This window comes from Vipera berus (assembly GCF_964194415.1).
Source record: "Vipera berus genome assembly, chromosome: 2".
Taxonomy (NCBI): domain Eukaryota; kingdom Metazoa; phylum Chordata; class Lepidosauria; order Squamata; family Viperidae; genus Vipera; species Vipera berus.
Genome location: NC_138203.1, coordinates 263835232 through 263847731, shown reverse-complemented (window position 1 = coordinate 263847731; position 12500 = coordinate 263835232). Strand labels below are relative to the sequence as shown.

The following is a 12500-nucleotide window of genomic DNA, read 5'->3' as shown; positions in this document are numbered from 1 at the left end:
CTTCAGCACAGCCAGGATAAGCTGAGCAGTATCTTCAATATCTGGGTGGCATTGACCTCTTTCAGCCGTGCGTTACAAATTTGAGGGATGGGAAGAGCGGCATTGTTCTTGGTTCAGATAATTGCATCTCTCTCTTCCTCGCTGCCTCCTTGGAGGGCTTCAGGTTTTGAGGCTTGGGTTCTGTTGTAAAATTGGAATTGATTAAATTCCAAGGCTACTTTGTTATTCTGTCACTCTGAAGAGGTGGCCTTAGGATAATGAGTTCTGGGATATTTGATTTATAGAAAGCAGCATTCACACTAAAACAATGAAGCTCTGGGTTACCATACGGTGCTCCGGTATTTCATTAACCCAGCAATTTAGCACTGGATTATTTAACTGGAAATAAGCTGGTGGTCGAGGAGTGCAAGGTTTTGCTTCAGTCTCCTTCTCCTAGTCAGGCTGAGCCTTAGTTAGACTCCTGTTAATTATCCTGCCTTAACACTGGCAGAGAATTTAGTTTGGTTTCCATATTTTTTAACACGGATGTCCCCAGTTCACACCTCTGAACCTGTATGCAAAGTTACGCACCCAAACACACCCTTGTTATGCCGTTGACATAACCACAAAAAATGCGCTGAGGAAAGTGTGTATAAACATATAGAAGGGGTGGGGAGGGAAATGGCATCACTTGAAATACCACCACTCAAAACATCTACCTTTTGCTCTCATGTGAAATCAAAAATAATATTTGGTTCTGACCTCAAAATGAAAGTCTTGAAATCCACGAGTTTTGTTTTGGGTTCAAAATGTTTCTACCGAAGATGCTGTGCAGACCCCTGGAAAAAGGCTGCAGTGAGCCAGATGTTAGGATGGGGGGGGGGAATTAAAGTGAGTGAAATAAATAAGAATATATATATATATATATATATATATATATATATATATATATATATATATATATATATATATATATATATATATATATATATATATATATACTGCTCAAAAAAATAAATAAAGGGAACACTTAAACAACACAATGTACTGTATTTAATAGTAGGTTGTCTTATCTTGTGTTCCCTTTATTTTTTTGAGCAGTATATATATTTCATCTTTAATTTTCTGTGTAGAGAATAGAGAAGCAAATACAGTCATCCTTCCTAGGGAATTTATGGACCCTACGAGTTTCCAGAAAGCTCCTTGGAAGCCTTTAGTTCAGGGGTGTCAAACTCAATTTCATTGAGGGCCGCATCAGCATTGCGGTTGCCCTCAGGGGGCCGGGTGGGTATGGCCGGGATGGGCGTGGCCTACTGGTTGGGCGTGGCTAGAGTGCGTATGGCCTACTGGGTGGCGTGGCCAGCTCTACAACGTTCGCTTCAAGGGTGCCTATGGGGCCCTGGGCAGGAGTGGGACAGATCTGAGGGTCTCTGGCAGAAGGAGATGGGACCAGGGCAAGTGCCAAGGCAGTGGGGGCCGTTCCCTCACTGTTTCCAGGATGGCTTCGCGGGCCACATGAAACCACTTCACGGGCCGCATCCGGCCCCCGGGCCTTGTGTTTGACATGTCTGCTTTAGTTTGACAGGTTAGGCATTGCTGTTGATGTTCTGGTCACTCTGTAGAGCACAGATACAATTTGAGTAGCTGATGCCAGAGAACTAATGAAATACAGCACTTAAATTATTGAGCCTTGACATCCTTAATCCTAGTTGAAGTCCACCCACAGCTGTGGATGATTAGCTTTGTCTTGCTATCTAACCAATATTACTGACAGTTGTGAGAGGAAAAATGTTAGGAAGGCATGTTATATGCCCACCACCTTTGGTTCCTGAAGGGAAGTATAAATTTAATGAGTTTAATGAGGAGAAGGACCAGGGGTGACAAGATAGCAGTGTTCCAATATCTCAGGAGCTGCCCCAAAGAAGAGGGAGTCAAGCTATTCTCCAAAGCGCCCGAAGGCAGGACAGGAAGCAACAGATGGAAACTAATCAAGGAGAGAAGCAACCTAGAGCTAAGGAGAAAATTCCTGACCATTAGAACAATTAACCAGTGGAACAACCTGCCTCCAGAAGCGGTGAATGCTTTTAAGAAGAGATTGGATAGCCGTTTGTCTGAAATGGTATAGGCCAGGGGTAGGCAACCTCGGCTCTTTTATGACTCATGGACTTCAACTCCCAGAACTCCTGAGCCAGCCAAGCTGACTCAGGAATTCTGGGAGTTGAAGTCCAGGAGTCATAAAAGAGCCGAGGTTGCCTACCCCTGGTATAGGCTCTCCTGCCTGAGCAGGGACCTCCAAGGGACTTCCAGCTCTATTCTATTCTATTTGAATCTAGATACAGAAGGTCCTCTTTCAGTCCTTTAAAATTCTGGAAAGATTGGAAAAACTGCTAGGGATCAGGACAGGAAATTATGTGCAGTTTCCAGTGTCCTACATAAATAGGCAAGCAAACTAAGACGGCAGCGCTGTTATTCAGCCTGCTTCTATTTATCGACTTAAGATGTCAAACAAAGAAACAATTATTTTCATTGCATTCTGAGCCAGCTGTTGATAGACATGAGCTAAGATAGGAGAAACGTAGAATTCCCAAGTGACTCTTAGGGCCAACAACAGTCAAAGAGGAGGTGATGGTTAACCCTTCATTCAGTTCAGACTATAGCTGGAGGGGACCTTGGAGGTCTTCTAGTCCAACCCCCTGCTCAAGCAGGAGACCCTATGCAATTTGAGACAAGTGACTGCCCAGTCTCTTCTTCAAAACCTCCAGCTGATGAAGCACCCACAACTTCTGGAGGCAGGTTGTTCCATTAGTTAATTGTCCACAATGCTAGGAAGTTTCTCCTTAATTCCAGGTTGCTTCTCTCCTGGATTAGTTTCCATCCATTGTGTCTTGTCCTGCCCTCTGGTGCTTTGGAGAATAAGTTGACCCCTCTCCTCTTTGTGGCAGCCCCTCAAATACTGGAATGCTGCTATCCTGTCCCCCCCTAGTCCTTCTTTTCTCTTGAGTAGCCGTACCCAGTTCCTGAACCGCTCTTCATATGTTTTAGACTCCAGGCTTTTAATCATCCTAGTCTGCACTTTTCCCAAAGTCTCAACAACTTTTTTGTACCAGAAATGTGGTGACCAAAACTGGATGCAGTGTTCCGTGTGTAGCTTTACTAAGCCTAAAGGTTTTCCTGCCTGCAGACTCTTCCCCCTTAAATATCCTGCAGGCTATGTTAATCTGGAATGGGTCCATTTGAAGGTTCATTAGTCCCTCTTGGTTCTTCCAGGTTTGAGGGCACGTATGTGCTGAGAATGTAGTTGGCGCCCCTTTCCTTTTAAGTCTCTTGTTTTCAGGGGAAGAGATGCCTCTGGTGTAAACGAAATGCTATCGGGACACGGTGTCCATATTGTGAAGTCCCACATAGCCGATTCATAAGCCACTTTATGTCTTTCCATTAAAGAAAGTATGCCGAAAGGCATCATTCTGCCTTCTCTCTCTCTCTCTCTCTCTCTCTCTCTCTCTCTCTCTCTCTCTCTCTCTCTCTCTCTCTCTCTCTCTCTCTCTCTCTCTTTTTTTTTTTTTTTTTTTTTTAACTACCCCCCTCTCCATCTTCCTAAGCTGACAGTATTGTAATTCTCTTGCAGTACTGGGCCTTGCATGGAAGGAAGCAGCTTTTGTATTCTGAGCGGCAAGCCTTTTTCAAGGAGCCAGCGCTGGAAAGTTAGATCTCAGCCACTGGGAAAATGTCACGGTAGCAGCTCAGTTGTCCTTAAACTGACAGCGTAGAGCTTGGAAACAGTGCTTTGTTTCTCAAAAGCCTTTAACTGAGATGATGTAGGTCAGTTTCTGCCGAGTTTGAAATTGGAGAATCTGCTGAGAACCTCCTAGAACAGTGATGGAGAACCTATGGCATGTGTGCCAGAGGGGGCACTCAGAACCCTCTCTAAAGGGCACGCGCACGGTCACCCCAGCCCTGCCTCCCCCTTCAGCCCCCCCTCCTCACCAGCACTCCCCCCCAGAGGACAGTTATGGAGCAGCACAGCCAAGGACATGGCAGCTGGGGCAAGACTCCGCCCTAACGCCCTGTCGCGCACGGATGCTGCTGCGGAGCGTGGGCAGAGGGTGTGGCCTCCATGGCGCTGCTGGTCTGCCTGGGCAATATGCTGCGGCAGGCCGTGGAGGCAGTGGGTGGCCCTGCCGGTGGGGCGGGTGGGCAGTGGTGAAGAGGGGTGGTTTTGGGGCACGTGGTCTCTAAAAGGTTCACCATCACTGTCCTAGAAGAAGGATTGATAACGTTCATTGGGCAAACTGGTGCCTTTTAGCTGAAGCTGGAACTAAATTCCTAGTCTTCTTATAGCCTGCAATCCCAACCCAGCAGGATAGGGTAGGTCAGTGATGGTGAACCTGTGACATGCGTGTGAAAGGTGACGTGCCCTGATGTTTTGGGTGACACGGCAGCGTTCGCCAACCCTCCACAGCAACCATTCTTGAAAGCACGTCCTGTTCTCGCAATGATTTTGAGAGGCTACACAAGAATGTGGTGTGCTGTCACTCCCCCTCCTAAAATAAATTTATTTTGTTCATGTTTCACTTTTGTAATTATTTTATGTTTCTTACTATAATCCATAGCGTCACACGTGATGGGACTGTATTTTTAAAATATAAATGAATATGTAAAGCATTGGTTTTTCTTTTGTTCTCAATTTCTGAAGACTTGCCGTCACTGGGGTAGGCTAATCTGTAGCTCCAATTGCAGACAGTCCTCGTCTTAACAACCGTTGGTTTAGTGACTGCTCGAAGTTACAGTGGCACGGGGAAAAAAGTGACTTATGACCATTTTTCACACTTAGGATGGTCGCAGCATCCTCACGGTTACGTGATCAAAATTCAGATGCTTGGCAACTGACTCGTGCTTACGACAGTTGCGGTATCCTGGGGTCACGTGACCACATTTTGCAACCTTCAGACCTGCAAAGTCAATGGAGAAGCCAGAGTCACCTAACAACCGGGTTGCTAACTTAACAACTGCAGTGATCCACTTAACGACTGTGGCAAGCAAGGTTGTAAAATGGGGCAAAACTCACTTAACAATTGTCTTGTTTAGCAAAGGAAGTTTGGGGCTCAGTTGTGGTCCTAAGTCAAGGATCGCCTGTAAATGTACCTCTTTGGGATTTTGGGTTTTATACTCCCATATCAGAAGATCGGCAGTTTGGTGGGTCGAATCCCGAGTGCCGCTTAACAGAGTGAGCGCCTGTTACTCGTCCCAGCTTCTGCCAACCTAGCAGTTCGAAAGCACGTAAAAATGCAAGTAGAAAAATAGGGACCACTACGGTGGGAAGGTAACAGCGTTCCGTGCGCCTTTGGTGTCTAGTCATGCCGGCCACATGACCACGGAGACGTCCTCGTACAAGCGCTGGCTCTTCGGCTTTGAAACGGAGATGAGCACCGGCCCCTAGAGTTGGAAACGACTAGCACGCATGTGCGGGGGAACCTTTACCTTTACCTTTTACTCCCATATCTGCTCCATAGATGTTTAGTTCAAGTGGGTCCACTAGTGCTCTTGGTAAATTACGAATCCTCCTAAAGTGATTTTACAAAGTACCTGACCTATTGGCCAGCACCAATCTGGAGTGATGAATTCAGTAGAGAATTCACCTATTGGTTAGCTGGTGGACAGATGTGTCTCTGGGTGCCTCTTCAAGGGAAAAGACAGGAGCTTATGAAAGCCAAACAGTGAAAAAAAAGAAGCAAATTCTGTAGCATTTAAAGTTTCACTCTGACTGTCCTATTACAAATCAGTTTCATTAGAGGTTTTGAGAACACCACAAGGAAGAGATGTGCTTGGAAACCAGACGCTGTATTTAGTGTGAACAAGTGGAATGGTTTTCTTCTGGGGTGAGGGGAAGAAAAACCTCTGAAGGTGGGGTAGATCTTTATTTCTATTGATTTGTTAAATTGATAAGCTGCCTCTATCCGATTGGACTCTGGGCAGTTTCTAATATATATATTAATGTACAATAATATTACTGTGTATGTGTGTGAGAGAGGAGATGTTATATGATGTGTTTTATATATATGTTATACGATGTGTTAGAGGGACGCGGTGGCTCAGTGGGTTAGGATGCTGAGCTTGTCGATCAGAAGGTCGGCAGTTTGGTGAGCGCCTGTTACTCGTCCCAGCTTCTGCCAACCTAGCAGTTCGAAAGCATGTAAAAATGCAAGTAGAAAAATAGGGACCACTATGGTGGGAAGGTAACAGCGTTCCGTGCGCCTTTGGCGTCTAGTCATGCCGGCCACATGACCATGGAGACGTCCTCGTACAAGCGCTGGCTCTTCGGCTTTGAAACGGAGATGAGCACCGGCCCCTAGAGTTGGAAATGACTAGCACACATGTGCGGGGGAACCTTTACCTTACCTTTACCTTTACCTATATGATGTGTTATGAAGTTGAGACTTTGGGAAAAGTGCAGAGAGGAGCAACTAGGATGATTAAAGGTCTGGAGTCTAAAACATAGGAAGAGTGGTTCAGGAATGTCTAGTCTAGAGAAAAGAAGGAATTGGCATGACATGACAGAATATTCCAGTATTTGAGGGGCTGCCACAAAGTAGAGGGGATCAACTTATTTTCCCAAAGCACCAGAGGGCAGGACAAGAAACAGTGATTGGAAACTGACCAAAGAGAGAAGCAACCTGGAATTAAGGAGAAACTTCCTAACAGTGAGGACAATTAACCAGTGGAACAGCTTTGCCTTCAGAAGTTATGGGTGCTTCATCACTGGAGGTTTTTAAGAAGAGACCGGACAGCCACTTGTCTCAAATTGTATAGGGTCTCCTGTTTGAGAGTGTGTGTGGGGGGGGGACTGGACTACATTACAGTGGCCCCCAACCTTTTGGGCACCAGGAACCAGTTCTTTGGAGAGGTTTTTCCGCAGGCGTGGATTTCATGTACGATCTGCATCCTGCGGATGGGGCTTCATTTGCATGGACCTTTTTCTGGCATGTCACAGACCGGTGCTGGTCCACAGACCGGGGGTTGGAGACCCCTGGACTAGAAGACCTCTAAGGTCTCTTTCAGCTCTATTCTGATTGATTGATTGATTGATTGATTGATCGCATACAAAACAATATAATAAAGCTGTGCCTGCCATATGCAGCACCACAGTTAATCCCCCAGGGTCTCAGAAGACCTTTACAATTTTCTAGAAAACTCTTTAAGAATGGGCTGTTCTCAGCTTGGGAGAGATAGGCTATTTCTTAGGAAGGAAATCTCTACAGGAATCTCCTACTGTGCCATCACATTCCCAGGAGGGAGAGACCTTAAGTAGGCACTCTCTGGTCATCTGGGTCGGGTGGGCAGCATTTATTTGGTCAAGGTGTTCTGGCATCTATCCAAACTCCAAGCCATATAGCAACCAAGCATGCGTATTCCATTTGGGGATATACTGGTAACCAATGCAGCGGTGATATGTTATTTTGAGACTGGCCAGTAAGCATGTGGGCCACACTATTTTGGACCAGCTGAAATTCCCAGGGGTTTTTCCAAGGGTAGCTCTATGTAGCTAGAAGATGACAAGATCAGGAATGATCGTCTTCCATCCATCCTGTTCACCGGTGGGACCAAAACCTTCCTGCCACAGCATCCTCCTAACAGAGGCTGTGAACCCAGAAAATCATCAAAGCGTTAGATGATAGATAAGCAAAAGAGGTATTATTATTTATGCACGTTGACTTCTGGTTTTAGTGGAAGACAGCGCAAAGAATTTGGGCTTCACGGTTGTTACCTGCTGAGTGGGTCCTTGAATTAGAAGAGTGGATTTCGTGACTTGAGATGCTCAGATATGCCGCCTCTGTTTTTACATGTTTCACCTTGTGACAGAGAGTTCCATCTGCTAATCCTCCAATCACGATGGGGAAGCTGGAAGATAAATTCCTTTTCTCTCTCTCTCTCTCTCTCTCTCTTTCTCTCTTTCCTGACTCCCGTATTTGTGAAGCTGACAGGATAAATAGCAAACCCGGTTGGTTGGCTGCCTTTCTGTTTGGACTTTTTTTTTTTTAATCCAAGCCTTCCAACCGCCGTATCCTCTCGCTGCTCTTTCCGGACTCGAAGCTGGTGGCAGTGGGTGGTTTTCTACTGCTTCCATTCAAATCAACAGCGCCGGTTTCTAGCCTGTGAAACACTGGGGAGATGAAAGGGAATTTTTGATGGGCAGGTTGGTGCCATACCCTTGGGATGACCTCTTGGGAGGAAGGCCTGATTCTCTTTGAGAGAAAGAAGGAAGAGCTGCATCTTCAAACACAGTAAAGATGTTGTCTTTATTATTATTATTATTATTATTATTATTATTATTATTATTATTATTATTATTATTATTATTATTATTATGAAGGCATTTAGAACAGATGCCTTTGAACTATAATCTCCCTTTGCGTTTCTCTCATCTGGAATGAGTTGCTTGCTTTTCTTCCTCCCCCTTCCCTCCTCTCTCTCTCTTCCCCATTAGTACATAGGTCAGATGGAGAGGGGAGGCAGGCCACCGAGAGGAGGAAAAAGCGTGGCCTTACTGCACGTAAAGGACCTCTCCTGTGGTTCCTGACTTTTCACAGAATGGCGGGGAGGTGGGGAGGAGGGAATAGGTTTATGCTCTTAGGTGCAATTGGAAATCCCTGGGGGGTGGGGTTTTCTCCTTCTCCTTCTCCTCCTTCCACTCCGGAAAGGATGCTCGCAACTCGAGCCTGGTGGAGGGAAGAGTTGTGTGCGTTGCTAACATTGGAGCTACAGCCAGCCATATCCCAAAGTGCTTGGATGAAAGCTCAGCTGGCAGGGCAGAGCGGGAGTCAGCCTTCCTGCCTCCACAGCATCCCTTTAGAGACGGGGGGGGGGGGAAGAGGCAACAGATTTGTTTGGAGTGGGGGGGCACTGCCTTCCCCCACCCCCAGGGCTGAGCTTCCTCTTTTTATCCAGCAGCGGGAGAGGGCAAGGGGAATGTGGATCCCGTGGGGCTGGCGTGACAAATTGCAAGCAAGAGGAACAGTGGGGGGGGTGATGGGGGGGAAAGGAGGATTTTCCTACGGAGCGATAATTGGTCAAGGACGTGCAAATTCTGGGTTCAACTTGTTGGCTGTCACATTCTCCTGAACTCCTCATACAACCGTGATTTTTTTTTTTAAAAAAAAGGACTTTTCCAGAACAGGCTTATTTTGTGCCTACCCAAACAACTTTTCATCTTCCACTTCCTGTGTCGCCTTTTGCCTGCAGCTTCTTCCTAATCCAAGCTGTGAAAACCAGCAGTGTTTGAGGGGGGGGGGAGCAGCTCAGGTCAGGGGCAAAGAGTTCAGTGCATCTGAGCAGACGCCCGAGATTCTCTTCTCTTTGAATTCCTCTCAGCGGTCCTGGTGGCAATGCAGGCAGAAAAATCGTCCCACAAGCCGGGCAGTTTTCCTGGCTTCTGCTTTTGGACCATCTCCTGGTCGCAAACCCCCATTTAATTATGCATCAAAGTGCATAAAACAAAAGGTGGAGAAACCACCTGGATCTTGACAATTCCATCCCTCTTCTTCCCCACAAGAGGCCTGGGAAATAACTATGAATAGTTCATCATCTTCTGAGCTACATCAGTGTCTCTGTATTGCACCTGTACTTTGTGAGCTAATGTTTCAGATGGAGCTGTGAACCAGAACCCACCAACCCCATTTCGGGGGGGGGGGTTAAGACCTCTTTAGACAGCTTTGGAAAGCCAGTGTACCTCAGCCCCTCCCACCCACCTGCCCCATGAAACGATACACCGCGGTGGCACAGTCGTGTGTGGTCAGTGTAGGGATTTTATGTGAAGTTCTTTAACCCTCCTTAAAATTGCCACCTAAACAGCGTTATTGATATCCTTACAGGTTGGTGACGCTGACCGAGAGGGAATCCCGGCTTCAGGAAGTGCGTTCAGCGTTCTTGTCTGCCTACAACGGCACCGTGGGCCTGAAATTGGTGTCACCCAGCTCATCGGGAGCCATCGGGGGCCTTCTGGAGCAATTTGTTCGGGGCGTAGGACTCAGAGGAAGCAGTGTCCTTTGACATTTCGTCTACCTGCCCATCACACCGAATGGGTTGCTGCCTAATCCCACAGGTGAAGGAACCTCAAAGCCATGTGACCCCCACCCCCAAGTGCCAGCTGCTGGTCTGTGTCAGAACCTTTGGCTGCCAGATCGTCTTCTGGATGGCTGCCAGACTTCCAGCTCTTCCGGGTCCATCTGACTGACTGTGGTGGCGGTCAGTGTTATTTCAAGCTGCGCTGATTTCCACTGGAAACCAAGGGTCCTCTCCTCGTTCTTTTAGGACTTGGCAAGCACTGACAAATCACCAGTAAAATGTGTCAAAAACTTCCTCGTTCTGATTCTTGTGTGTGTACGTTTGCTTCCTCTTTACCTACTTCCTGTACTGAGTTTGCCCTGGAACGGCTCTGAGGGATTTTTTTTTAAAAAAGGCTACTTAGAATGTGAGTTCTTTGGGGGTGAACAAAGAAGCTGTTCATGGAAGTTCAGGTGTTCCATCTGGGCTCTCTCCCTTCAGATCAGCTGCAGAATTCTCTCCAATTCTAGGTAACCTGTGAGTTCTGGCCCCAAGAAATCTAGATTGCATCCCCCAAAACTTGTAATTTGATCATTCATAATTCTGTACCTGTGAATCAGGCTTGCCTGTTTTGCTCAACTGTGCAGTTTCATTATTTGGCATAATTTATTTTGGGCTTGCTAATCATGTAACAATGGAACTCTTCCTATGTCATCCCACTCACTGAAAATCTGATTTAGCCGTTATTGCGGCTGCCGAGATCTCGGCAGGCAATACCCATTTGCTTTTTAAATAATGCTCTGTTTTTTTCTTTTGCTTCACATGAAAGCTGAGATTTTTTTCAGGAAGCGTGTTCTCTAGTATCTTTTCTGTACCACTGAAGAAATCAATTACATTTTAATGCTAGCCTAGATAAGAGTGCTTTCTTTCCCCACCTTGAGTATAAGGTCTCACATTTAAAAGGGGGGGAAAAGTAAAATGTAAATGCTCTTTTTTGCTTCTAAGCATTGAACTGCCCTGGCATTTGGTTGAAACTCTGGAGAAAGAGCTTGCAATAACGGTATGATGTATTACTATATAAAGCAGCACTTTTGATTGGAGTAGCTCTCTGTACTTGGCTACATTTCAGAGGTGCGGGATTGCACTTCCCTTACCCGTGCTGGTGGGGAATTATGGATTTTGAAGTCCAACACATCTTGAGATAGCTGGATTAGATGACTGATCAGTATCTCTACCCGTAGACAGTTTAGGGCCCTCAAGAGCTTTTGGACTGCAATTCCCAAAGCCCTTTGCCATAGATCATGGGAGAGCACCAGGTGCAGGCTGACAAAGCTACTGCCGTGTTCGTAAGAATAAGATGAGCCACTGATGAAATCAGGTCACATTCTTTACTGATGACCCAATCAGTCTTTCCCTTCCTCTGATTTATATAGCATCAGTAATGAAGCCTATTAATGGCAGGAATTTTCTATGTTATGTTTCCCTTTAAACTTTGAAATGAGGTGATTGAGCAAAAGCAACATGATGTTAAGCTGCCAAAAAAAAATATCAAACCATGCTAAAGCTGGAATTAATTCCTTGTTGTCTTGATCTGCAGAAGAATCGCGCGAGTTTTATTGCAGAAGAATCACATGCGCTTTTCTCCTCTTTAATGGAAGCTAATTGCCCACAGCAGAATTGGGACCTTGGGAAAGGAAAGGAAAAAAGCTTGGCAGAGGTTCATAAAAGGGGCTGTGGCAAAATGCTGACTCTGTATCAAGCATGTTATTTTTCGTTCGTTGATGTACTGCTGTGACACTGAGGGAATCCAGAACCAACGTTCAATTCATGATTTGAACGTGCTAGTAATGAAACTGAACTTCTGTTTTTGAGTAAGCATGGAGCCTTGCATGTGTGCTATGGCGTTCAAGGGCGCACTCCTCAGCATAACTGAGAATAAGCTTCCTCGCCCTCGTGGCCTCAGACGAATTGCAGTAAATCGGGTAATAATCCTAATGTGTTCCAGCATCCTAGCTGAGCAGGCAGCCTGCAAGTCTGGCAAGAGGGCAATCGGCCCTTCCGAATAAAGGAGAATTGCAGTTAGCAGGCAGAGAAGTCTCCAAAACTCAGCCATGCTCTGCTTCTAGGACACCGGAGCAGCAGCTAGCTACCAAGTATCTCCCCAAGTTTATGGCAGTCGCCCCCCCCCCCAAAAAAAACCAAGTCCAAGCTAGCTTGAATCCCTCGGCCAGGGTGGACTTCCACTCGCAAGGTCCCTGCTCCACCTCCCGCTTTGATGGCTTTGGGCGAGCGTTCAGACGGAGCCCCAGGTTGCGCTGTGCCGGGCTACTCCTCCCGCCGCCGCCTTCCTCTTTGCTGTTTAGTCGCCCTGCCAGGCATCTGATGGAACCAGGGCTTTTTTTCTCATAGAACGCTCAGAACGGAGTTCCGGCACCTTTTTTTGGATGGAACCTTGTAGGGTAGGCAAGGCGGCTTGTATGAAG

The 12500-nt window shown here is 46.4% G+C and overlaps 2 protein-coding genes across 5 annotated transcripts in view; one reads left to right on the top strand and one right to left on the bottom strand.

Moving 5' to 3' along the window:
* The window catches only part of MTMR14 (myotubularin related protein 14), a 102008-nt gene extending 90979 nt beyond the window's left edge, over nt 1-11029 (top strand). The window contains exons 18-19 of one of the 4 annotated variants that reach the window (XR_014025438.1): nt 7959-8258; nt 9846-9978. Coding sequence is in view for 3 of the 4 variants with exons in the window: in XM_081320097.1 (XP_081176223.1) it covers nt 9846-10023 (178 nt within the window). In the remaining variant the exon portion in view is untranslated. Of the gene's footprint in view, nt 1-7958; nt 8259-9845 lie in introns of all 4 variants that reach the window. The other 3 variants (XM_081320097.1, XM_081320096.1, XM_081320095.1) reach the window with 3 other exon arrangements.
* Nucleotides 1-12500, bottom strand: part of TADA3 (transcriptional adaptor 3) — a 701258-nt gene that overhangs the window by 486786 nt on the left and 201972 nt on the right. The window lies entirely within an intron of this gene.